General features: G+C 35.5%; 1 protein-coding gene across 3 annotated transcripts; it reads left to right on the forward strand.

The window, feature by feature from the left end:
- Positions 1-724: 724 nt before the first annotated feature.
- Positions 725-22,259, forward strand: LOC18043891 (callose synthase 7). 3 transcript variants are annotated; one of them, XM_024185362.1, is made up of 42 exons: positions 725-1,364; positions 3,529-3,629; positions 4,719-4,831; positions 4,924-5,011; positions 5,116-5,226; positions 5,316-5,456; positions 6,718-6,807; positions 6,926-7,023; positions 7,224-7,347; positions 8,381-8,524; positions 8,615-8,691; positions 8,779-8,866; positions 9,804-9,926; positions 10,009-10,126; positions 10,378-10,712; positions 10,835-10,887; positions 11,029-11,089; positions 12,232-12,313; positions 12,402-12,451; positions 12,572-12,658; positions 12,885-12,989; positions 13,880-13,974; positions 14,066-14,147; positions 14,232-14,395; positions 14,504-14,627; positions 14,757-14,860; positions 14,973-15,078; positions 15,171-15,322; positions 15,773-15,882; positions 15,972-16,091; positions 16,180-16,248; positions 16,368-16,548; positions 16,637-16,748; positions 18,081-18,203; positions 18,289-18,407; positions 18,511-18,594; positions 19,665-19,777; positions 19,850-20,079; positions 20,302-21,099; positions 21,202-21,252; positions 21,371-21,556; positions 21,994-22,259. In XM_024185362.1, the coding sequence occupies exons 1-42, from the start codon at positions 1,148-1,150 to the stop codon at positions 22,237-22,239; spliced, it is 5,775 nt and encodes a 1,924-aa protein (XP_024041130.1). In that variant the 5' UTR covers positions 725-1,147; the 3' UTR covers positions 22,240-22,259. The 3 variants fall into 3 exon arrangements, with proteins under 3 accessions (XP_024041130.1, XP_006437154.1, XP_024041131.1); XM_006437091.2 differs by having other exon boundaries at positions 6,932-7,023; XM_024185363.1 differs by lacking the exon at positions 9,804-9,926.
- The last annotated feature ends 13 nt before the right edge of the window (positions 22,260-22,272 follow it).

The raw sequence follows: 22,272 nt of genomic DNA on the forward strand, positions 1-22,272 counted from the left end.
TAGGGGACGGGACTGCTAGGGCATTGCTCCATACGATCATAAATATGCAGAATATGTCTACTTTAAATAGCTACTTGTACCATGAACAAGTTCATTTGTAATTTATAGTATTTTGAAAGAAAAACTTTAAATTTAAAACTGTCTAAGAATTTATTACTAGTCCAATGTTTGGAGACACTCGTTCACCTTGCTCTCAGAACTCTCATACTGGCAAGTTTATAGACTAACATCAAGCCAGACCCAAATCAGATCTAATTTGACCCAAGCGTATACTGACCACAAAGATGGCAGTAAAACATGTGACAATGTAAAAATCTAACCACAACGAAAATTGATATTATATTAATATAATGAATCATATTTTTTTTTCGTGTCTTTTTAATTTATCTCTTATTTTAATAAAGTAAAAAAAAATCTCTTATTAAAAATTATCATTAAAAAGAAACATAAATACAACTCTATTAATAACCATATCCTATTACTTGCAAACAAAATTTACAAACTACTATGTTTCACCATTAACCTATAATGTCACAAACTACCAACAGTAAACTATAGATACCGAACATGAAAGATGCTACAGTCACATTGATGGACAGAGGATTTATTTTAATTATTTTCCTCGTACACGTGTCAGCACGAAGATTGTATGCACCAGTTCCCGCTTCCGATCTCAGCTTCCACTGACAAAAGCAAAACAAGACAAAACAAAATGCACAAAAGCAGTTGCACCATGAAAAAGCAGAATCAAAAGCTCAAGAAGCGTCATCAAAAGCAGAGTCATCCCCTCCCTTCAGTTCACTTCCGTATTTTCTTTACCAAAAGCAAAAGCGTTCTCCTCAATCAATCAATTCCTTAACTTGGAGGCTTTTTAATTCTATTTATTAAAAAGATTGTACCATATTCATGCATGTAAATTCTTTTCTTGCTCATGGAGACAACCACTTTGCCCCACTTAATACCCAAAGCATTTCCCTTTCTCTTTCAATACAAATACCCCCAAAGATTAAAAAAAGGAAAAATTTATGTTGTGTCTTCACAAACCCAACTCAAAACAACAACAAGACGAAGAAGAAGGAGAGAGTGAAACGAGTGGTTCACGTAATTGTAGTAGTAGTGAGTGGTTCGAAGAAGAAACGGTGCCGTTATGGCGAGTTCGAGTGGGACTAAGAAAGCTGGGGGCCCACCACCGCGGACGCAGTCGACGAAGATGAGTCGAGCCCAAACCATGTTCGTGGACGTGCAGAACGAAGACGGCCCCGCCATTGACAGTGAGCTCGTGCCTTCGTCTTTGGCTGCCATTGCTCCCATTCTTCGTGTCGCTAATGAAATCGAGAAGGACAATCCAAGAGTCGCTTATCTCTGTTAGTTCTTCTTCTTCTTCTTTCGTGATTTTATCTCTCTTTATTTTATTTTATTTTTATTTTTTAATTGGGTTTGTTAATGTGATGTTATTGGTTGCTTGCTTATTGTTTGTGAAAGTGTGTAATGTATCTTAGCTGCTAAGTAAATTAGTGGGTGTTTAGAGCACATGTTGAACAGAGAATCTATTACAATTTGATCTTTTTTTTTTTTTTTGGCTCAAAGAACGGCAATGTGTTCGTGTACACAGTGTCCTAGGTATGCTTAAATTCTCGAATTTGTTTTTGAAACGATGTGCTTTCAATTTGTTAGGTTCGAAGGTCAGCCTGTGGTAAATGAAATTGTTCTATGTTTGAGAGGTGGGTGAAAATTAGGAATCTATATCGGAAAACAATTAAGGTTTGCATTATGGTGCATACTTGAACAGTGATGTGAACTATGTAAAATTGTGTTGGTGTGACAAATGAATGACAAAAGTGGTGCATCACATGCCTTCCCCGGCTGCATTTCTTATTTAATTTGGAAAACGAAGATGAGTGCTCAGCATACTAGTGCATGAGAGTAAAACTTTTGATCAGTAGATGCATTTTAAGCTTTCGGACATGTATGAATGTATGATGCTGGCTCTAAATTGAAGAAAAAAGCTTTAGGAGGTAGAGCTTATTGATCTGTCATGTAAATCTCAAAAGGTAACAGCTTGCCTCCTGGGGCTGTGATAGCCTTTGCTGTTTTCCTTGTCCTCAGCATTTCTAGATGAACTTTAGGTTCTAAGTCCAGTGTTATATGTCTATCAATTACCTAAGTGGCCCAAGAATATATCTCATGGACTGTTGGTGAAATCTTTTTCTATATCACGAGTTCATGAGATGGCTTTTGATGCTCCAGATTAAGAATGCAAAACAACTCAAATTTGAGTCATACCTCCATAATTTCAAGGCATTAATTGAACACATGAATATAATGCTTTTTGGAGGGTTTCCTCTCTTGTTTTAAGCTCTTTAATTTATCTTTCAATGTTTGTGTGAACAAGAAATGTTTCCCTCTTGTGAATAAACTACTGGGAGCCAACAAAAGCAATATATCATGGTTGCCAGTTCTGGAATCTATGCAGTCCTTTAGCCAATGTTCTTTCCGATGGTTGCCTTAGGAATGATTAGGAATGATCTTCAGCATTTCTTCAGCTTTTGTTGTTTTCTCATAAATGTTATGGATTTTCCATTTTCTTATGGACCACTTTCTAATTCTTTGCTCTCATGCTTTGGCTTTTATTGCCAAATTGATATATCATATGTTTCATCCCAAATACTTCAGATAGTGCTTCATTGAATATAGTTAGGAATAGATATAATATCTTGGCCTTTCCTGGTATGGTTTGAATTAGTTTTTTAAGAGTTGGAGTATACCCTTTCATAAGAGGTCTGTCTAAAAAATTTTCGTTGTTTATTTGGACATGAACGTTATAATCCTTGATGATGGAGCAGGTTGACAGTGGATTTTGTAGAAGAAAGGGCATCCAAACTTTTGCTTGTAATTTTTTTTTTATGTGTATCCTTTTTAATTATTCAACTCTCATCTCAAATCAATGTAAGGGCTTATCTTAAATATCTCTTTCTTTGTAGTTCTAAATATTATTTTGCATATGTACTTGTTACAATCAAAATTCCTTTCGTTTATTATTTAACAAAAAGAAAAGAAGATAAAAGAAAAAACTAAATAAGTGTCATAACTGAATGGCTTTGCACCAGTACTTGGTTTTATGTTCCACGTACCAGTATAAATATATATTGTTTTCATGAGAAAGTGGGCATATACTGTTCTAAGAAATAGAAAATCACTTTTTCTAGAAAAAGAAATGTTTACAAAATTTTTCCTCTCAAACTAATGTTGTTGCTTAAGATGCAATATCTATTTTCTTTTTTTTTTTTCTTGGCCGCATGCTACATTAGTTTAGTAAGTGCCTTTTGGTTATTGTTTTATTTGATTATTTATAATTGTGTGTGTGTGTGTGTGTGTTTTTCCCCTTGGCTAAATTTTGATAGTTACCATGAATTGTCTATGACAGAGGTACTTTCATCGTGCTTCTGTGGTTGAAATTTACCTTGATTGTGACCTCAGTATATATATATATATATATATTTTTTTTTTTATTTTTTTTTTTTCAACCAGGTCGCTTCCATGCATTTGAGAAGGCTCATAGGATGGATCCATCATCAAGTGGACGTGGTGTCCGGCAGTTTAAGACCTATCTTTTGCATAAACTCGAGAAGGTAGACCTAATAGTTGTTGCTGGTCTTTATAATTGTTAATTTTTTCCTTTTTCCTTCATTTTTCCATTGAAGTATAGTCCTTGTTTGAAATTTTTTGTTTTTAAGACTTGTCTTAAATTCTATCCTTAGCCTATGAGCATAAACTTTTGGGTCAAGCAGTTTCTATAATATAATATCAGTGCCAAGGTCTTAAGTTTGCTTTCCCCTACATGCAGACTCTCTCATCTATTTCTTCAATTTCCTAGCTCACTTTTGGTTTCTGTTCTTAGTCCATGTTTTTAGGCGAGGAAGACTGTTACAATTTGTCTGAAATACTAATGTTGGGCCCTTACCTATGAGCTTAGGCTTTTGGTCAAGCGGTTTCTCTAACACGTCTTAATCGTCTAAATGATTTCTCTCATTGTTTGGTATGTACAGCAGTCTAGGAGTTAGACCACCTTTAGTAACTTTTCCAATGGTTTGGTTTGCTGAAAATTTTGAATATAGGTGTTAATTGGGTTACAATTTGGAAGTTTGGCCCAAAGGCTCATTACCTCATCCTCATCTTGCCAAAATAGGTCCCAGAGGGGATGTAAAAATGAGGTCTTACCCTTTCAGCCTTTTATATGAAATGACCTCTTTCAAGACTTGAATTCTGTAGTTAATATCCACAGCCAGGGACTTCTAAACTTACACTCGCCTAATGTTAATAATTCTTTGTAATCTTGCGTACTACTATTTAGAATAATTGTTCCTTTTGATATGTATTTATCTTTATCATCTTTTAAGAAAGACTTGAAAGCTGGTGTCACCACTGAATAGGCATCTTAGGAGTTCATAGATAAAATTCACAGAGACTGTAATCTCCAATTGCAATGTATATTGATGGTTATCTTATTCATTGTCTAATCTATGCACAGGGATTCGTTGGCCAAGTATTTTTGATACATCTTACTAGCTTTCTTTTTTTATTTCTTTCTTTCTCTTATTTATTTATTTATTTTTCAATACTTATTGGCTTTCAAAACTGATGTCAAGACTAAAATCCAATGACATGTCAAGAATCCAAAATGAAAGATTTGTCACGTCCTAAATTTCTATTTGTTCCAGGAGGAAGAAGAAACAAAACCTCGGCTTGCAAGAAATGATCCAAAAGAAATCATGGCGTATTATCAGAATTTCTATAATGGAAAAATTAAAGAAGGCCAATATGCAAAAAAACCGTAAGGCTTGATTTTAAATTGCTGACATGCCCACTTCAGCTAAGCACAATATTCATTGTCTTGTTCTTTTCTGGTTTTGCTTCCTGTTGAAGGGAGGAGATGGCTAAGATTTTGCAAATTGCATCAGTTCTGTATGATGTGCTGAAAACAGTGGTACCTCCAGAAAAAGTTGACGATCAGGTTTGATTTGTATAATATCAGTTTCAAGACATAAAGTTTTAAATTTTATCTTTGCATCTGGAAAATGCTGAAAAGGTTAATTCGCAACTGATTTGTCCTTGCAGACCCACAGGTATGCTGAAGATGTTCAGAGGAAAAGAGAACAATATGAACATTATAACATTCTTCCATTAAATGCTGTCGGGGCCAAAGCAGCAATCATGGAACTTCCTGAGGTTGCCTATCTGAAGTATTTGTCATCTTTGTTTTTCATATGCTCATTTGTTTTATCTTTACTCAATTGTCTTTATGGCTGTGGGAATAGATCAAAGCTGCACTTCGTGCACTGCGTAATGTGCAAAACCTTTCCATGCCCAGTGTAACCACCAATGCTCCTCATGACTTGCCTGAGGAGAGGAACAAATTGGACATACTTGATTGGCTTTCTTCTGTTTTTGGTTTTCAGGTAACTTATTCCTAGAATCCCATATTTCCCTTTTATTTTTCTATCCACACGTCACATGCTGCGGCTTTAGTTTAACTCTGTTCTTGATCCACTCTATAAGATTCCACTATATCATATCAAAAATTGATGTTAAACCTCATACTTCAATTATAATTAAAAGAGAAGAGTCAGCTCTGAATGCAATCTGGGCATTTCTTCGCCCAACCCACTGCATCTAACTTAGTAACTAGGACAGAGGTGCCAATTTTACCAGTTGAGTAATAGAGATTCAATTTTCTAAACCTCATCTCTGGATTCGTTAGTATTTCTTGTATGAATCTTTTCCCCATATTATTTCTTAATAAAGTGGTATTGCTTGTAGCCTGTGTAGAACTAAACATTCTTTTCTCTTCCAATGCTTCTAGGCACGTATTCCTTAATCTGCTTTGTTCTCTTTTTCTTTAATACCACTTGAATAGAGTCTTTCTTCTGTGTTGAAGGATTCCAGTCAATGTTGGACATAACCACGAGTAAATCATAATTAACTGACTCTGATACATCCTCAGTCTACTTTTGGTGAATTTATTCATTTGGTATCTTGTAAATTCTTTGTTCCTCTGATCCATCCTATCCATGAAGTGTAACTGGACTTGTGACTGAATATTAATCATTTTCTTCTACTTCATGAGAATTTTAGAATTATGTAATACTTCAGTTGAACTTCTCTAAAAGGTTTAAATTTTCACTCTCTTAGTGGACAGCTGGCCCACTCTATGTTTTGATTCTTCATACTTGATACAATTTAGAGTTTCTTATCAAAAGAAAAGAAAAAAAATGTTGAACTTCTCTAATAATCCATCTTACTTTAAGTTTGCGGGTTTCGACGATTACATATTCTCTAGCTGCATAGATTTATTATCCTCCTTGCTTTAGTTCTATGGTTAACATATGCCTTGGTCTGTAGTTTATAAATAATTGACTTAAGATAACTGAAATAATGGGCACTTTATGGTTAAAGTTTTAATCATATTCCCTTATATTTTATCTTATTCTTAATCTAAAACACCATATTTTATCTTATTCTTAATCTAAAACACCCTTAGATTTGTAAAGGTATACCTTGATAGCTCCAGCTTGTGATTACTTATCATCCTGGTTCAATCTATATGTCCAATGTTGTCTATGAATTACATGTGTATCTTATAAATTGGATGAATTTCTGTTGAGGAAAGCATCATTCTATCTGAAACCTTCTTTTCACGCATCTTAATGGAATTTGAAGAAAGGAAATGTAGCGAATCAGAGGGAGCACCTAATACTGCTTCTGGCCAATATGGATGTACGGAAAAGGGATCTTGCAGATTACACCGAGGTAAATATCATTCAGCTGGCCCACATAATGCTTTCTGATGTCCTAGATTCTGTTAATATGCTTAACACATGTCTCAATTATATTCCTTATTTCATCATATGTCAAAAATTGACAAAAGCTTCAGCTAAGAGGCAGCACTGTACCAAAGTTGATGGATAAAATCTTCAAGAACTATTGGTCATGGTGTAATTACTTGCGTTGTGAACAAAATACTAGGTAAGTTATCATGTTGCCTTCCAAGATTAATAGCTTGAACCATGGATCAGTAAATATTTTGCACACTTTATCATGTTGCCTTCCAAGGTTAATAGCTTAAACCATGGATTAGTAAATATTTTGCACACTGTATCATACTGTGTACAATAAGATGATCCTTAGATTTCGCATTTAGTGAGAGGATTATTTTCACCTTGCAGGACTCCCCCAGGTTCTGACAAACAACAGATACAGCTTATCTACATTGGGCTTTATCTTCTTATCTGGGGTGAAGCTTCAAATATTCGGTTTATGCCTGAATGCATTTGCTACATCTTCCATAAAGTAAGTTTACTGTCACTAAATACGATTGATGATTTAAGTATTCTCTATCTGTAGACCGGAGCTAGTTTCTTTATGACTTGTAGTATAATTTCTTGGAGGGTGGAATTTCTTTGTACTTTAGACTTGTGTAACTGTGTACCTTCAATTAACTGAAGATGAAGGTTTTTTACTTGTTTATCAATTATTCTTTTAAGGTTTTGTCTTTTCTTACTCTAGCTCATCTCTTCATCAATCTCCTGAAAGAAAATTATAAAGTACTTACTCATTAGTCTGCATATTTTTGAATTTTATTGAAGAAAGGTTGGGCAGAAATATGCGGTCTTCTCAATTTAAAAAGGACCCTAGAATTAGATGTCTCTTTCATGTGTTTATCCTGTCAATCCTGGGGTAAGAGGCGGCAGTCTTGAGAAGCATGCCTGAGTTTAGCGACTGGCTATTTCTCACTGTAATCTGAGCGACCTGAACTGCCTATCACATCTGGTCATATTTTCCTACCAGTCATTAGTCATATTTCTAGATTGAATTTCCCAAAACTATATGACAGAGAAAATGCAGCAGTAATTTAGAACCCACTCATAGACATCTATATGCTGATATTGTTTCTGATACCAATTTTAATATGATTTTTTTTTTTTTCAAATCATCACTAATGGTTTTTCTTGAACAAATGTCTCATTAAATTTTACACGATAGGAAGATCCATAATGGATGATATGGTAAAACTCAATGATAGCATAAGCACTCTTATTCAATTATAATGAGTGATAAAATATGTTGGGTTAAAATATAATATTGGGACAAACTATGCTAGGTTAAAATATACCATTGGGACTGGGGATCTAGGATGTTAATTCCACAGAGTTTTTTTAACATTTTTTTGCATGTGCAAAAAAACAGTTATTTGGCAATTTTACTGTGTGGCTCATGGTTAATATGATATCAGTTTTCTACACTGTCAGTCTCTTTCCTTTTAATGTCTTACATCTTCTGCGTCACTGAAAATAATCTGCATTTTGTTTCCTGATTATCTAAGATGGCAGAATACGTTTATGGAATTTTGTTTGGCAATGTACGTCCTGTCACTGGAGACACATACCATGGTAGTCAAACGGCTGCACCTGATGAAGAAACATTTCTGCGGACTGTTATAACCCCCATCTACCAGGTGTTGCGCAAGGTAATTATTGTTTTGCTGTATTGCACATATTGTCTTTTTCAACACTTACAGGCTTTGTACATGAATATTGATTATATTTGGTGGAAAAAGGAAGCCAAGAGAAACAATGGGGGAAAGGCAAGCCATTCAAGGTGGAGAAACTATGATGATTTAAATGAATACTTTTGGTGAGTTTTCTGGTAGTAACTTCTTGTTCTTACTTCATCAGACAATTATTATCTGAAACGCCACAAAACCCCAACAATTGTTTTCAGGTCCAAGAAGTGTTTAAGTCTAAAGTGGCCAACGGGCCTCAAAGAAGAATTTTCTGTTCATTCAGATGTGGTATCGCCTGCACATGAGGTTCATTCCTCTCTTGCGCTCTTTTTAATTATTTTTTTCTATTTTTAAATGCAAGTTTATTGATCATCTTTTACTATTATAATCAGAGTATTGTGTTTCCTGTAGAAGGAGTATTGTTGGTTAATGATTACCAAGAATCATAAATATAAAGTTCGTTTATTTATCTTTTGATTCCCTGAGTAAGAGATAAGTTTGATCATTGGTTGGTGATATAGTGTGACACTAGGAACCATATGTCTTAAATGCATTTGACAATGTTTTGTTGATACCCACAAAAATGTTATGTAATTATTAAGTTGATCGAAAGGTACTCAAAATGGTTGGGTAAATAATATTTGGATTAAAAGAATATTTCAACCTGCATTACCTATCTTCCTTTCTCAATGGAATTATTTTAAATTGTAACAAAAAAGGACGAGAATAAGGAAGCCATTATCAAGAAAAAAGGTTACAATTTCTCAAGATCATATTGATTGTGTTTATAAAAATTAAGGGCTAAATGTTGCAATATTATTCTTAAATGGCATAAACCCTCTTGCACACTTGGTTTTCATTTGTTTGAAACTGAAAAATGATAGTGTGTTGAAGTTTTAGCTGTTGGTTTTGGCTCACTATAATTTACACGGAGAGAAAAGTACTTGTAACACTGGTTAGGCAATTCGGATTTTGAAATTCTTTATTGTTATTTATTTTATTTTATTTTTGAGAAACTGTAATTCAGATTTTGAAATTCGTACTATCAAATTGAGCATCATTATATGTAGTAGATCTATAGAATAAAAAATGTAGCAAATTAACATTTTCTGCTTTTCTTTCTCTAAATTGGTTTGATATATTTGTCACCTAGATTATTGCAAAGAATTCCTTGTACGGGTATTATGTTTCTTTATTTATTATTAAGTTTTTTAGTATTTAAGGTTCATAAGTTTGCTTACAGACGCCTAACCGAGTACCTGCTGGAAAGAGCAAGCCTAAGACTAATTTTGTTGAAGCTCGCACATTTTGGCACCTTTATAGAAGCTTTGACCGAATGTGGATATTCTTTATAATGGCTTTCCAGGTGGCATAGCTGTTTGAGAATGTGATAATTATTTTACCATTTTTGCAAAATTTGATTGTGATTCTCAATTTATGTCTTTTAGGCTATGGTAATTGTTGCATGGACCCCTGATGGATCACCAGCTGCACTTTTTGATGAGGATGTGTTCAGAAGTGTATTGACCATTTTCATTACTCAAGCTTTTCTTAATTTACTGCAAGGTATTGTTGATATGAGATTAAAAGTTGGAATTTGTTTCTCCATCTCAATAATTAGTCCTTGTTGCCTGCTTGTAATCATACAAGAATGAAACTTAGCTGTATTATATCTCTGCTTTTAGCAATTTTGAAGCTTGATTATGTTACAGTGCAACAGCTAAAGTTCTGCAGATATATCCTGTTATCAACAGCATGTTGTAGATTGATACAAATTTAGTCCAAGATTTCTTACTTTCCTACTCATTTTCCTGCAGCTGCATTGGATATAGTCCTCAGCTTCAATGCTTGGTGGAGCTTGAAAATTACCCAAATACTAAGGTACCTTCTGAAATTTGCAGTCGCAGCTGCGTGGGCAGTGATTCTGCCAATTTGTTATGCCAGTTCTGTGCAGAATCCGACTGGAGTAGTGAAATTCTTCAGCAACTTGACTGAAAATTGGCAGAACCAGGGATCTCTATATAATTATGCTGTTGCAATTTATTTGATACCCAACATATTGGCTGCTCTTCTATTTTTTCTTCCGCAACTTCGGAGAATTATGGAGCGGTCAAACTCACATGTTGTCACACCTTTTATGTGGTGGGCTCAGGTAGGAATATCCAGAACCGTTACCTTTCACTACTGTTCTTGTTCTTATTTCTCTTTCTTGCCTTTTGAATTTCTTTTCTAAATTGAATAAGTGTTCTTTTTGTCTATTGTATTATCTTGCAGCCGAAACTGTATGTTGGAAGAGGCTTGCACGAGGGGATGTTCCAACTTCTGAAGTAAGATAAGAGGATGCTTTTGGTTTCATTTCCTTTTTTCTTTATCTTTATTGGGATTTGGGACTTTGGGGGATTTAAAGTCTAATGCCATGATTTGGATGTGCCTCTTCTCCATTAACAGAGTAAATTGCGTGTGCCCAGGTATACATTGTTTTGGATCATGTTGCTAATCTGCAAGCTAGCATTCAGCTATTATGTGGAGGTGATTTGTTCTTATCCATGATAATTGAATTAATACCTCTACAGTTCAAATTTACTGCTGAATTTAGTGCAAGCACATTGGGTATATGCTTAAAATAAAGTGAATAGCATTCATGAAGTTATCGACGCATATAAATAATGTTTTCTGCATGTGCATACAAGCTTATGTATCTGAAAGTTCATTTAAATAATTATTTATATGTATGCTTGCTAGTCATCTCAAGAAAATTGGGGTTGGACATTTAGAACTCTTCTAACCTCTGCTGATAAGTAATATCTATATGATAATGATATTTATCTGGCATGGACCTCTATCAGTGATTATTATGTATGGTGTCATCTTAATTTCTAACCTTTTGTTTCAGTCAATCACTGGTCTTTGAACTTCCCCCTTCACCATGAAAGGAGCCCAACCTGAATTTTTTTTGTTTGATCTGATACTTTTTAGTTGAAGTCTTATGGTTATGTGGATAAATCTTGTATTCTTGGACCCGTATTTATGGGTCAAATGAGAGGGGGAGAGAGAGAGAGAGCTTTGTCTGTTTCCAGGGTCTTTAAGGGCCCTGCTGCAACCTCACCTTATGTTTTTCTCTTTCATGGGTAAATTTGCTTGCCATCTTCATCTATATACATTAGCAGAAAGCCATCATATTGTTCTGGTGGTTTGTTTTTTGTCAGTTTGCCATTGCCTTCAAATAATAGTCGTTTATTGAAATACTTTATGCGCATCCACATTTGAGTCTATTTCTCTATACTTACAACATGATATTGAGCACTTGCTAATAAATAAACCTGAAATACAAGGATATGGTCTCTTGCATATTCTTCCACCCAGAACTTTATAAAAGAATTGGAGTTTGCGAAATGATGCAATCTTTAGCCAGTCAAGGTGTCAAAGAACGGAATATATGCTATATGAGTTTGTATATTTATATGAAGAATTAAGTACAAACTGTTAAACTTCATTTAATTCCTATCAGCAACTATATGCTGTTATGCTTCATTTGTGCAGCAGCTATATCTTTTGATTGGGAAGAACATGTGAACTGAGTCTCTGGTGCATAAATAATTAATACTCAATTAATGAATACTATCTCACACCCATGTCAATATAAAGCAATAATTTACATATTTTCTTCATAGATATTGCCACTAGTTGGACCCTCGAAGTTGATTATGAAGTTGCATGTCGATAACTATGAGTGGCATGAATTCTTTCCAAATGGTAATTATTCTCCTTTTATTTTTTGTTAGTTGTTCTGATTTACCTTTTATATGTGGCTGAATAATGTTTTCATCGGAAATTTCTGTAGTAACCCACAATATTGGAGTTGTTATAGCAATATGGGCTCCAATTGTCCTGGTAAGTGGACTGTAAACGAACATTTGGGAATAGCAAATTTTATTCCTTCATGATGTGTTTTATATAATACAGTTTTACCCTTTAACGTATTTCATTTTGACTTGTTTTATTGGCATATAGGTTTATTTTATGGATACTCAAATATGGTATTCCATATTTTCTACTCTTTTTGGTGGGATTCATGGAGCATTAAGCCATCTGGGTGAGGTTAGTGGGCAGTTTTTATCATACTGTGGGAAATATTAACGGAAACATGTTAATAAAAGATCACTATTTGTTCAGTGACATGTATTGATCTGGGAATCCTACATTTGATTTATATGGAAAACGGTATCTATCAAACTACTTGCTTGTAGTAACACTTGTATCAGTTAGATTATCATGATTTTTCTTTTTCTTTATATTATTGTATGAAACCATTTTCATTTCTTAGATACGGACACTTGGGATGTTGCGTTCGAGATTTGAATCTGTGCCAACAGCTTTTTGTCGGCGTCTTGTGCCACCACCAGATGCAGCTAAAAAGGATAGACACATGGTACTGCTAATTCTAATTGACTTATTAATAATTTCCATATGCAGCTACATTTTCTTTCAAAAAGAAATGCTGAGAAACTATTCCCCTCTAAGCTGGATTTTGCATTCAGATTGGAGTTCCATGGGATTTCTTGATCAGATAGGATAGGATAAGATTAACATTCCAATTCTGTGTTTGGTGCTGGGTGGAAATAATACTGGACGTAACATAACATCTAATTACGGGGAAAAAGATACAGAAAATTATGACAATAGGAAAAACAAGGAAACAGAAAAAATGAAAGTTGAAATAACAGAGGAAAATATGAATTTTATTGGCCGATGATCTTTTGGTGGCTGTAGAAAGCGACCGATGCTTGCTAGAGACTCTAATGCTGGCAAATGGAAGTCATTGGAATCCATCTCTACCTCTGCTTGTTTTTTATCCAATTGTGATGAGGTTAGAAATCCCACTAACTAATCCCATTATCGTGGGATATGTATCTGGTTAGATGCCCTCTGCATCTATTGCATGATGCTTCCAAAGGGAATGGTAGTATTTACGATCCTATCCCACCCTTCACACTGTAAGTGATGTAGGATGATTAAAGAAAAGAAAGAGAAAGAAGTTGAAGGAAGGGACAAGAAATCAGAATTGAAAGGTAGTAGGAAGTAGATGAATTATGCTATATTCTTCTCTGTGTGTCTCAACATTAGTTACACAAGCTTTAAGAAAAAGATAAGACACTAGTTTAAGTCTGATCCAAGAAAATCATGGAAATCCCATAAGTGCATCTCTAACAGAACCTCTATCAGTATGACTTTCAGTATTTTTTATCAAACTGTGCACATACCACTTTAGAGCCTTTCATCTTTCATGTCTTTCACTAAAGTAATTATTAACTATCACAGGATGAGTCAGCGCATCGAAGGAATATTGCAAATTTTTCTCATGTGTGGAATGAATTCATAGAATCTATGCGGGAGGAGGATCTGATCAGCAATGAGTTAGGACTGCATCTTTGATTAAAATGCTGTCTTATATCGGAGACATAATTTATATGTCTTTAATATTTTCTTTGATTTATTGTTGTTTAGTGATAGAGACTTGTTGCTGGTGCCTTATTCTTCAGAAGATGTCAGTGTTGTCCAGTGGCCACCTTTTCTGCTTGCTAGCAAGGTAAATTTTTTGAATGGTTTCCCATGTTAATCTATGCTATGCTTAATTTCTAACTTTAATTTTCTTGTGTTGGATGTATGACAGATTCCAATTGCATTAGACATGGCGAAGGATTTTAAAGAAAAAGAGGATGCTGACTTATTTAGGAAGATAAAGAATGATGAGTATATGCTTTCAGCAGTCGTTGAATGTTATGAGACACTCCGGGAAATAATTTATGGTCTTCTGGAAGATGAAACTGATAGGAGGTAAGAGTAAATTTCCAATTATTTCCAATGTTTTTGTGGATAAAGAGAAGAAAGTTTCCTGATATTAGAAATCTCATAGTCGGTTTCCTGTTTTCTATTATGAAACAGTATTGTGAGGCAGATTTGTTATGATGTAGACATTAACATTCATCAACACCAGTTTTTGAATGAATTTCGCATGAGCGGGATGCCTTCACTCAGTGAGAAGTTGGAGAAGTTTCTAAAACTCTTGGTAATATTTTTCCTTTATATTTTCTTTTTTTCGCTTTTTTTCCTATTGTTGAGCACTTCATCAATGAATTCCTAGATTTGATTTCGGTTCTGAGTACTCAAGTTGGTTGGTTGGTTGGTTGGCTAACAGCTATCTGAGTATGAATCGGAAGAAGTGTACAAGTCTCAGATAATTAATGTCCTCCAAGATATTATGGAAATCATCCTTCAGGACATTATGGTTAATGGCTATAAGTAAGTGCTGGTGAATTCAATTCAAACTTTGAATGTAAAACCTATTTGTACTTATACGATTGATGAATCTTGACGAGTTGTTTATGATATGGGTTTCCATTTCATCCCATAGAATCCTTGAAAGATATCACATGCAAATCCAGACTAATGACAAGAAAGAGCAGAGATTTGAAAGGCTAAATATCACCCTTACGCAGAATAAATCTTGGAGGGAAAAGGTACTCTTGGTAATCATTTATTTGGTTTAGTTATCACTTGAGAATTTTATGTTGCGTTCTTGTATTCTTATTCCATTCTACATTCTCTATAGGTGGTTAGGCTCTATTTGCTATTGACTGTCAAAGAATCTGCCATAAATGTGCCAACAAATTTGGATGCCCGCCGTCGTATCACTTTCTTTGCAAATTCCTTATTTATGAATATGCCAAGCGCTCCAAAAGTTCGTGACATGATCTCGTTTAGGTCAGTCGTTGTTGAACACTGATTTACTGAAATGTTGAAGCTTATCTCACTGGAAAGGAAAATCCTCTGTATTATGTTTATGATGCCGTTATACTGAACACTCTGTTTGAGAACCGTCAGTGCCGCAATTAGATTGCCAGTAAAGGGTCTTGTGTTTCACATGGTTGCTTTAGAAATTTGCTTCACCTTTTGGTCCATTAGACTTATTATGAATGAGTTGCCTCTTTGTTTCACATGGTTGCTTTAGAAATTTGCTTCACCTTTTGGTCCATTAGACTTATTATGAATGAGTTGCCTCTTTCTCTTTCAATTATCACGAAGGGGTCAGAAAGTAGGTGGATGTTTATGTTCTGTCTCTCTATCTTTTTTCTTTCTTTTTTTTTTAAAAAAAATCTTTTAGGAGTTGTTTGTTCTATTTTGACATAATTTGTTTTTTGATCCATGGTACAGTGTTTTGACGCCTTATTTTAAAGAAGATGTTCTTTACTCCATTGACGAACTTAATCAGGAAAATGAGGATGGGATAACAACTTTGTTTTACCTACAGAAAATATATCCTGGTGAGTTCTACATCCACTGCTGCAGTATGCATTGTTTTTGTTTCAATTGGCAACAACTTACTAAACAACTAGGTTTGTCTGCAAATTAGATGAATGGACAAATTTCCAAAAGCGCATAAATGACCCAAAACTTAATTATTCTGAGGATGACAAGATCGAGGCTACTCGTCGTTGGGTATCTTACAGAGCACAGACACTTTCTAGAACAGGTCCGTATGAAAACAACTTCGCAGTTTATCTTGTAGTATATTGATTTAAATAGCTATTTCATTAAATAGATCTATATGTTTCTGCCAGTGAGAGGGATGATGTACTATAAGGAGGCTCTAGAACTGCAATGCTTTCTGGAATCTGCAGGAGACAATGGTTTGTGGTTTCTGTCACAGCTTGTTCCCCATTACCATCTTCTATAGTTCAAATTCAGTATTGTTCAAAGTTGATACCATGGCATGTCGAAATAAATTATTATGAAACTCTTCATGCAGCATTTTTTGGCAGCTATCGGGCCATGGAATCAAGTCAGGGAGATGAGAGGGCTTCTGCGAAAGCTCTGGCCGATATGAAGTTTACATATGTTGTTTCTTGTCAGCTCTATGGTGCTCAGAAAAAATCGGATGATCTGAGAGATCGAAGTTGTTACAATAACATCCTAAATCTCATGATAAAGTAAGTTCAATTTGTTGCTGATGTAGTACACTATCTCCATGTTATTTAACTTTTGAAGGAATCCTTGATTTATGTTAATGCTGAACAGGTACCCATCCCTGCGTGTTGCTTACATAGATGAAAGGGAAGAAACTGTGAATGAAAAATCTCAGAAATTTCATTATTCCGTGCTTTTGAAGGGAGGTGATAAGTATGATGAGGTACGAATAGCAATAGCTAGTTTGATTTTGAATTCATTTGCTTGAAGACTTATTTTATAAACACCTAATGTTAGATGGATACTTACAGTGGGTACTAGTTAGTTCAACTTGTATGATCTGTTGGAATGGTGCCAGAGGTTTGGAGTCTGAATACTCTTCTCATCACAGGAAGAAGGGATTTGGATTAGCTTTGTTTAATGAATACTATTCTCATCACAGGGAGAAGGGATTTGGATTACCTTTGTGTAATATTTAGTAAAAAATAGCAAGTTTCCTTATTAAAAGAGAAAAAAGATGGATGCTTTCAGTTAGATGTTTAATCTCATAACTTCAGTCATTTTGCACTGTGCATTTACTTTTAAGAGAATTTTTAAAACCATCTAGTGAAGTAATTATTCATTAGTAACGAGGTATAAATTGAATCTGTAACTTTCTTCTGTTAAGATTGTTGATTGTTTATAGGTGCCTCTCTCGTGTCTTATGTATGGCCTATGTTATTGGTTGAGATTCATCAGCTTATATTCAGTTTTGAGTCAGACTTGACTGATGTTGAATGAAGACAATGTTTTACCTCTCAATTTCCTCTGTTTTTCCTCCCTTTCCTTTTCTCTCTGTTGGTTCTACACCGCTTATTCCTCTATCTTATCATTTCTTTAGTTTGATTTTACATTGTAAATAGAATTACACCATCTCCGCCAAGATATAGCACTTTAGCTTCAGTATGTGAAATGCAATTATCCCGTTGCAAAATGTTATATACCAAAATTGGTTTGCTGGATTCTCCTTTTGCTTTGACTGGATATTGAGAAAAATAAAAATTAAAAAATCCTCAATCAGGAAGATTAATTGAGTGAAGTATGCAGAGTGGAATTGCAGTTAGTTTTCCCCCAATGCAAATTGTGACTAAGAGGCTGCTTTTAGCATATAGCTGAGTTTTAGCATAAAGTTGAGTTAAGTCTACTTTGCAAATGACATTTGCTTTAAATTTCCACCTACTCTAGAGATATTCATGCATGCACTGTTTCCAAGGGGACAACCTAGTTGGTTTGATCTCTTTCCGTGGAAGCAAGATGTCAGGGGATTGAAACCCCACTAGCACTCCAACCCTGGAAGGGATGATGGGGTGCATGGTAATTTTAAAAACACAAACACATTGAAAGAGTATGTAGAGTATGTCCTTCTGCCTTCAAGGTCATGGACTTTTTTATTTCATTGGGATAAAAGACTACAAAGACATGATTGTCAACAACAATCCTTGTCCATGAGTTCTTTTTTCCCATCTCTTGTTAGAGATTGCTTATAATATCCCTGTAATATTGCCTATATTGCTAGGAAATATATCGGATCAAGCTTCCGGGACCTCCAACAGATATTGGTGAAGGAAAACCTGAAAATCAAAATCATGCCATTATATTTACTCGTGGAGAAGCCTTGCAGACCATTGACATGAATCAGGTAACTTCCGTTCTCCTTCTGCCTCCTTTTAAGAAATAGTAAAAAGTGATTCAATGTGTTTTTCTGTGCTTTTCTCTCTTTCCAGGATAATTACTTTGAGGAGGCTTTCAAAATGAGAAATGTATTGGAGGAATTCCTGAAGTCTCCTTCTGGGCGGCGAGAACCTACAATATTGGGTCTAAGGGAGCATATTTTTACCGGAAGGTCAGCTTAACACACACCCATCTTATCTCGATGATTATTCTGTTGTGTAGACAATCAGCAAGTGTATTTATACATGCTACTTTCTCTCTTCTCCACCGTACAGTGTCTCATCACTTGCATGGTTCATGTCCAACCAAGAGACTAGCTTTGTCACTATTTCCCAACGAATTTTAGCATATCCATTGAGGTAAGCCTTAAATTATTTTAAATCACTCCTTAATTGTTCTTACATTTAATCCTTGTAATCATTACATTGGATGTCATCCCTATGGAAATTGGACCTTGTGTTTTTATGTGCTAAATTTTTTTCTTTTTACCTCAGCATGGCCACAAAGGTGGGTGGTAGGTTGAATCAACATTTGCAGATATGAAGCGTATTTGACTTTACAATATGCCAATTTTTTTTTTGTATTCAGAGCGTGTGATTTTATCTGATAATTGTGCCACCACATGTTTGTTTTTGAAAATACGACTACTGTTATCTCGGTTGTTCCATTCTACTGCTTAACAGAAATGTATGCACAGATTACACAGTTGTTTAACTTAGCCACTTGTCTTCTAACCTCGGTCTAGTGTCCTGATGTCCAACTACATGCCTTAAAAACACTTTAGCTTATGGAAACCCTAAAATATGATTCCCTGTTGCTAACCATCAGAAGCAGAAAAAGTTCCTAATTATCTTACGGGTAACGCAGTAATGAAGTTCTATTACCTTGCCTGCTTCCCACATCATTAGTTCCAAACACATGAATAGCACTAAATGTTAGGCCAAATCTAAATTAACACTCAAAACCCTACAACCAATGCTAACACCAAGGGGTTTAGTTGAGTAGTAAAGACTCTTGGATTCAACCAGGAGATCAATCAGTGGTTCAAAGCCTATTGGGGTCATCTATGTGGGTATTGTTTCATTATTTTACTTTATACCCGATATCCCTCAACATTTCTGTGCTCACCGAGTTCTCCTTATGCCACCAAGGGGGAAATTACAGACTCATAGGCTGTAAACATCCCAGGTAGCCGACCCAAGGCGTTTTGAGCTGCCAACTAATTGGTTGCATCCAAATGTACCACTGAATTGCACCCCAAGTGTTCTCTTATGAATCTAAGCTAAATAGCAACTTTAGATTAGTCAAATTATAAAGATGTTAGGCCAAAAACCAAAAGTGATGGGAACTATAATTCTTTGGTGAGGAAGCTTATTTCTCTGTTTCTACCATTGGAGCATCTATTAAATGTTTCATATTAACTTTGCAGGGTACGTTTTCATTATGGTCATCCTGATATATTTGACCGAATCTTCCACATAACAAGGGGTGGCATTAGCAAGGCTTCAAAGACAATTAACTTAAGCGAGGATATATTTGCAGGTAGTCTTTGTTTCTTCAGAATATATCGACTTAGAAATCTATTCTGATGGCTAATTGTGTTGAAATCTTCAGGGATGAATTCAACTCTCCGTGGGGGATATATAACACATCATGAATATATTCAAGTAGGCAAGGGGCGTGACGTGGGAATGAATCAAATATCATCATTTGAGGCAAAGGTTGCAAATGGAAATGGAGAGCAGACACTTAGTCGTGATGTTTACCGGCTTGGACGCCGGTTTGACTTCTTTAGAATGCTTTCATTCTACTTTACAACAGTTGGATTCTATCTTAGTAGCATGGTATGTTAATCAAACTAGTCTTCTTGTTAAATGTTTCTTAGGAGCTCCAATAGATTTATAGTTCACGTCTTCATGATACCTACTACTTGAGTTTCTGCACCAACCATTACTGTACAATGATAGGTTTTTGAAACAATCTTTATTTTTATTTTTTCAAATATACTTAATGATCTAAATCAATTCGATATGTATTGTCACTAATCCAAAGCTGTCTTTTTTCAGATTACTGTGCTAACTGTTTATGTGTTCTTGTATGGACGTTTATACATGGTTATGAGTGGATTAGAAAGAGAGATTCTTGAGAATCCATCCATACATCAAAGCAAGGCCCTTGAACAGGCGTTGGCTACACAGTCCGTCTTTCAGCTTGGGTTGTTATTGGTTCTTCCAATGGTTATGGAAATTGGCCTGGAAAAAGGGTTCCGCAGTGCTCTGGGTGATTTTATCATCATGCAGCTGCAGCTGGCTTCTGTATTCTTCACATTCCAGCTTGGAACAAAAGTACACTATTTTGGCAGGACAATCTTACATGGAGGTTCTAAATATCGAGCCACCGGACGTGGATTTGTTGTGTTTCATGAAAAGTTTTCCGAGAACTACAGGCTGTACTCCCGAAGTCACTTTGTGAAAGGACTGGAGCTGGTTATACTATTGGTCTTGTATCAAGTATATGGGCATTCATATCGCAGTTCAAATCTTTACTTGTTCATCACAATCTCTATGTGGTTCCTGGTTGGCTCCTGGTTGTTTGCACCTTTTGTGTTCAATCCATCCGGTTTTGACTGGCAGAAAACAGTAGATGATTGGACAGATTGGAAAAGGTGGATGGGAAATCGCGGTGGTATTGGCATCCAGCCCAATAGAAGTTGGGAATCATGGTGGGATGGAGAACAAGAACACCTCAAATTCTCAAATATAAGGGGAAGAATTCTTGAGATTATCCTTGTTCTTCGCTTCTTCATTTACCAGTATGGAATTGTCTACCACCTTGATATAGCTCATCGCAGCAAGAATATTCTGGTATACTTACTGTCCATAATGATTTTTGCCTATTGGTCTACAAATTCTTTTGGTGTATGGCATCTATTTGCTTTATTTACCATATCCTTCACATTTTTGTAGGTGTATGGACTCTCTTGGCTAGTTCTAGTAACCACTCTTCTAGTTCTGAAGGTATGGAAACGAAACTCACATGTACTGAGGGAATGAACCTTTTCCCAACATACGGCTGAGGAGCTATGCATATTAATTTGTAATGCACTTGCCTTTTTGTTTCTTCTGTTGCTGTTAGATGGTATCAATGGGCAGACGAAGATTTGGTACCGACTTTCAGCTCATGTTCAGGATTCTCAAAGCACTCCTATTCCTTGGCTTCATGTCAGTCATGACCGTCTTGTTTGTAGTATGCGGTCTCACCATATCAGATTTATTTGCTTGCATGCTTGCTTTTCTGCCTACTGGGTGGGCCCTTCTACTGGTAAGTTTGAACTTCAACTACTTTTGGTAGTACAAAGTATATGCTGAATCTTGAATATAGGTTTACTTTTTCAACATCTCCCCTACTTTTACAGTATTTTCCAAATTGACCATCATATTGCAATCCTAAGTGCATGAATAAAACCTACTCATGTTCATGCAGAGCTACTTTGTGCACTTGCTGAAACGTTTCTTCCCCCCCACCCCCACCCTGTTTGATAACTTTATTTCCTTGTGTTTACTTTTATGCCTGGGGAGAAAAAAAAAATCACTTTCACAATCCTTTAATCTTTCCTCTTTTCCAGAAAAAACTACATGATTGTTTATTTTTCATCACACAACTATCCAATTAAAGACATCAACTGGGATGGGAGTACATATAACAAAAGAACTACATCGCTTTCTAAATCATATTTCGTTTTGCTTTGTCTTTTCAAGATTGGGCAAGTTTGCAGGCCATTGTTCAAGGCCATAGGATTCTGGGAGTCAATAAAGGAGCTAGCCAGAGCATACGAATACATAATGGGATTGCTACTCTTTGCACCCATAGCCATTTTATCGTGGTTCCCATTCGTATCAGAGTTCCAAACACGCCTGCTCTTCAATCAAGCATTCAGCAGAGGTCTCCAGATTTCTATGATTCTTGCCGGGAGAAAAGATAAGACTGAGACAGAAAAAAAGTGATGACATGTTCTATTCTTCCACACTGAAGTATAC

Source organism: Citrus clementina, unplaced genomic scaffold (genome assembly GCF_000493195.1).
Source record: "Citrus clementina cultivar Clemenules unplaced genomic scaffold, Citrus_clementina_v1.0 scaffold_4, whole genome shotgun sequence".
NCBI classification, from domain to species: Eukaryota; Viridiplantae; Streptophyta; class Magnoliopsida; order Sapindales; family Rutaceae; genus Citrus; species Citrus x clementina.